The 4672-nt window shown below is 31.6% G+C and overlaps 1 protein-coding gene across 1 annotated transcript; it reads right to left on the bottom strand.

Annotated features, from left to right (window-relative positions):
• Positions 1 to 1381: 1381 nt before the first annotated feature.
• LOC108749064 lies at positions 1382 to 4491 on the bottom strand. The gene is made up of 4 exons (XM_018487562.1): positions 4355 to 4491; positions 2121 to 4277; positions 1832 to 2033; positions 1382 to 1742 (listed from the first exon to the last, which is right to left on the bottom strand). Exons 2-4 carry the CDS (start codon positions 4176 to 4178, stop codon positions 1465 to 1467), a joined length of 2538 nt encoding a protein of 845 aa, XP_018343064.1. The 5' UTR covers positions 4179 to 4277; positions 4355 to 4491; the 3' UTR covers positions 1382 to 1464.
• Between the last annotated feature and the right edge of the window lie 181 nt (positions 4492 to 4672).

The raw sequence follows: 4672 nt of genomic DNA, 5'->3' as shown, positions 1-4672 counted from the left end.
AGCTATTAAATTTTAAGTAGCTGGTTTTAAAATTAATTTTGTAATTTAGATATATACGGGTTTTAAATATTACGAGTAAAAATACATTTGAAAGTATACGAACTAATACGAACAGTACTTGCTTGTTTCTCTTTTATTTAATTATATACAATATTGTTAATAACTACATAAAATGTTAATAAATGTGTATATTCATTATTCGCATTTTACATATAATGAATAGTAATTATGCATATAACATGTTGTATTATACATTTAACATATAGTTAAATTAAATATTTACAATCACAGTATCTGGATTAATTATTTTAATTACGTCAATAATTGTTTTTCAAAGATTATCATAAAATTTTTGCAATACAATACAAAAATATTGATTTATCTAAGTTATGAAAACTACTATTCTTGCGCGACGGCTACTAAAAGATAATATTTTATAAAATGTATTCCTAATGTGAATATGATGTTGCACAAAAATTAATAACAAATTGTTATATTCAATGATCGTCATTAGAACACTTGAGTGTTCTTTTTCCAATATTTCCTAGATGAAGTCCATTTTTCACTTTTACAAACATTTACGGCATTTGTGCTTAGAGTTAAATCAAATATATAAATTGTATATAATATATACAGGTGATACAACTTGCTTCATAAAGCATAAATATGTATGTAAGCATTGTATGTAAACGTACCTTAAAAAGAGCGTTATCTTATGGGATGCTTAATTCAGCATCGTAGGCCATTACTTATGCATGTAATGTCATTTATCCCTGATATTAATCGAGCACAATTGGATAAAAATTAACTTCGTATATCAAGAACATCGATGATACGTATTGAGCAAATTACATAAATAAAAATTTTTTTTTTTAAGTTATTTTATAGGGGATCCCACAATATCCGATCAATAATATCCTAATACTGCATTACAGTAATTAATAAATAATATACAAAAAGTACAATGTTGCTTACTTATATTCATAAATACCAAAACCTATCTTTGCAGCATTATTAAAATTAAATATTTCTATTTCTTTTGTATGTTACAAGTTTCAAAAAAGTTCTTTTTGCGTAAGCAGTTTCTTTAATGATATGTGAGTGTGTATTAACACTGGAAAATATTTACGGCTTTTTACCAAACTCCTATTACTTAATGGCTTCTATTACCTAATTAACTTATAAACTAATATCTATACTTTCATTAAAATTAATAATTCTATTGTAAATAATTTTACAGTTGAAATTTTTTACAGTAATCATACGAATAAAATTAATTAGTGTTGAGTTGAAGTTACATTAATAGAAATATTATGTTATTTTGACTAGTTAGTTCAAATTAAATTAAAATTTCTAATAATTTTTATGTCATGTTATTTGAAATATATAGTTTTGCTTGGGTAACACATATTATATCTCATTGAAGAGACGTTATTTCGTAAAAATAATAAAAATAAAATGACCTTACGTTGTATCTTTTGTCAATGATGATCCAAAAGACAGATTTTTCGAATCAGAAAATATACACAGAGGCATTTGTCCCGCAAAGTTTGCAATATTTGTGACAGCACCAGCTTTTAACAGTGCTTTTTTCACCGACGTACAATCATTATCTACTGCGTAAAACAAAGGCGTCCGTCCCGATTTCATATCCTTTAGATCTATAGTCGCACCGGCTGCCAAAAGCGCTTTGACCCCTTTCAAATTGCCACGCATACTACAATAATGCAATGGCGCGAGACCTTGGAAAAGAAATAAATACGTGTTAACGGATATTTTGTGAGATCAGTTCTAAAATTGTTTCTTACACATATACATATATTGGTCTTACCCTCTGAATCAATTTGATCAAGCAATTTTGGATCTGAAATTCGGCTAACAAGCATCGACAACAACGGTGATGAACGCTTGCTAGCTATAATCACTGCTGATTCATGTAAGGATTTCGGGATCACTGGTTGTGCTCCAGCATCGAGTAAGAGCTTCACGATCTCGCTACATACGTCATATTTTATCGCTAATTCCAAACTTGTCTGTAGGGCATATAAAACAATTATGTATCACGTTTTTTGAAATAAGATAAAATTAAATTCAAAATTAGATAGAAAAAATAAACTCACCGTTCCATCTTCAGTTAATATATCAATGCTTTGTTTGTAGTATTGAAGTACCATTATTTGTCTCCGAACGAGATGGATGTTATCATTTATGACTGCGTTATGTATATTCAACATACCGTTTTGATCATATCGTTTAACATTCTCAAAATCCCTCTGTAGATGCTCCAAAAGGTTATTACATCTTACTTTCGTTATCGATAAAGTCTCCTTCATTTTAAGTGCATCTGAATCCTCTTCCCAAAATTGTTCTATAAAACTATCTAAATCAAAAGGACTTTCTCGCCCACTTACATTAGAGTCTTTAAATACAGAATTATTAGAATGTGTATTATTTACTAATAGATTTGCATCATTAGGCATATCGTAGAGAGTAATCTGATTTAGCCTGTGAATGTCATTTAAGTCCTTGTTTATTAATATAAAGGATTTGGGATCGAGTAGTCCAAACACTACGGTCTGTACCTGCGTGTTGTGTACAGCTTTGTGGTCTTCCGGTGGACGTATCGGAACATATCTCTCAATTCCAATGCCACAATCTGCTAAAGCCTTGAGTGCCAATTCACGTAATTCGTTGTCTCTTACGCTGTCCATCGCTTTTTTTATAATATTTAATCGATCTAACAAATTTTTTTGCGACAAATCTTTAGAACAATCTTTGCTCTGTACATTTGATTGCATGTTTGTACTAACATCTTTAATTTGTCGTGATTCTGAAATTGGTTGCACATAACTATCAACTTTATCATTTCGAAATTCTGCCTTTGAATGTTTACTTTGCGTATTGTCATGCTTTGTATTGTGTCTAAGTATACTACGACCTGTGACATTCGTTATATTTTTAGTACTTCCAGATGCCAAAGAGGTTTTACATTTCTGTATCAAAGTTGCGTTCTGATTAAACGTAGGAGCTTTATTGTTAGGTATAATTGTCATAACATTTTGTGTTTTTTCAGACACTGCTTCAGGAACTATGTCAGACTTTATTTCGTGTGAATTATTTGTATCATATGAAATATCATTTTTAGCAAAACTTTTTCTACTATTGTTTTGATTTAAATTGCTATCAGTCTGACTACATCTTTGTACAAGATTTGTTGCACTTTTCAGAGATGTAACTATCTTTCCATTTTCCGTTTTCTTTATAGTAGCGATACACTTTCCCTTACTTACTTTAAGACTTTCCCTAGACAATGGTATGTTATTCTTATCACTAGAATTTATTTCATGCTTCTTATTACTTGCAGGACATGGTAATTCTATAATATCGTTAGACAATGATGTTTCTGTAGAAGACATTTTGTTATTTTCAGATGTAGTTTCCAGAATTTTTGTACGATTATGAATGTCTGTATCATTAATTCCATAGTATATTATGTATTTCTCATTATTGCTATTAATAGGTTGACATATAGAACGTTTAGAAATTATTTCATCTATAGAATGTGCCTTATCAGGATTAATACTATTATCAGGCATCTGTTTTTCCACATATTTCATATTTTGACTACTTAAAAGCTTTTCATCTGTAGTTTTTTGTTGATGCAATATGTTGGTACTATTTATCCAGGGAATGGTTCTGTTGCAAGGCATCACTTCCATTAAATTTCTTCTTGGAATTTTTGAGGAACCTTGTCTAAGTATTCGTGGAATTGATTTTGTAGGAAAAACCGGAGATAAAGGAAGTGTCAGTGGCTTATCGTTAGGTTTACAATTAGACTTGGTAATCGTAATAGTGTTTCCTTTTGATGAATCAGCAGACCACATCTTTACGTTAAATTCTCCTAGATCTCTCCCACCTGGAGATAAAATTCTCAGCTTCTGTAAATTACACGGAACTTGGTTCTCCACATTGGATGATACTTTCATTTTATCCGGACACATAATATTCGGCGTGGTAGGCTCAGCGATATTTTCACCACTCTTCAAAGCCTGTTTTAACGTACTAGGAAATTGTTGCGGCAATTGGAATTGTCGTACACATTCCAATAACCGCATTTTACTCCCATTCGTCGAAATACACCTCTTCTTCGCCGGCGTTGATTCCGGCGGACTGTCCATTTACAGTCGCGATCCACAAAACGTCGACATAAAGTTTGCTCCCGATGACTTCGCGCCACTTGTTTCGATCTCACAGTGAAATCCCCTCAGAAATATAACCTGTATCAAACAAATGATGAAATTTAGAATGAAAGCTTCCTCTGTTAGATCATAAATATGCAGAAAATTCAACAAACTCGCAAAAACAACTTATCAGCATCAGTTGTATATATATGCAATAATAAGAGAAAAAGAAAATACTTCTATAAAAGGGGTCATCCCCTTAATTTACAATAGTCCACGATCGGTAGACGGCACTTATGTCCGACATAAATTTCAGCGTGTGTGCAAGGATGTGATCCACTTAGGGTGAGATCACATGGTGCAGAAAACAACTGCAGAATAGAGAACGCGTCATAGAAGCAACCAATCAACGTTATTCCACGTTATTCCGAATAGTGCTAATTGGTTGTTTCAATAGTTGCATTAGGTGCATCCAAAAGCACAACCGCTCT

Source organism: Trachymyrmex septentrionalis, unplaced genomic scaffold (genome assembly GCF_001594115.1).
Source record: "Trachymyrmex septentrionalis isolate Tsep2-gDNA-1 unplaced genomic scaffold, Tsep1.0 scaffold259, whole genome shotgun sequence".
NCBI lineage: Eukaryota > Metazoa > Arthropoda > Insecta > Hymenoptera > Formicidae > Trachymyrmex > Trachymyrmex septentrionalis.
The sequence above is the reverse complement of the archived record's forward strand: the minus strand, read 5'-3'. Positions and strand labels throughout refer to the sequence as shown.

What these genes read in the sequence shown, in the direction of transcription:
- LOC108749064 (XM_018487562.1), bottom strand. Translation starts at nt 4,178, where the DNA reads ATGGACAGTCCGCCGGAATCAACGCCGGCGAAGAAGAGGTGTATTTCG. An exon ending in TATTAACTGAAGATGGAACG is followed by an intron (nt 2,034 to 2,120) that starts GTGAGTTTATTT and finishes TATGCCCTACAG; the next exon opens with ACAAGTTTGGAATTAGCGAT. An exon ending in TGATCAAATTGATTCAGAGG is followed by an intron (nt 1,743 to 1,831) that starts GTAAGACCAATA and finishes TTCTTTTCCAAG; the next exon opens with GTCTCGCGCCATTGCATTAT.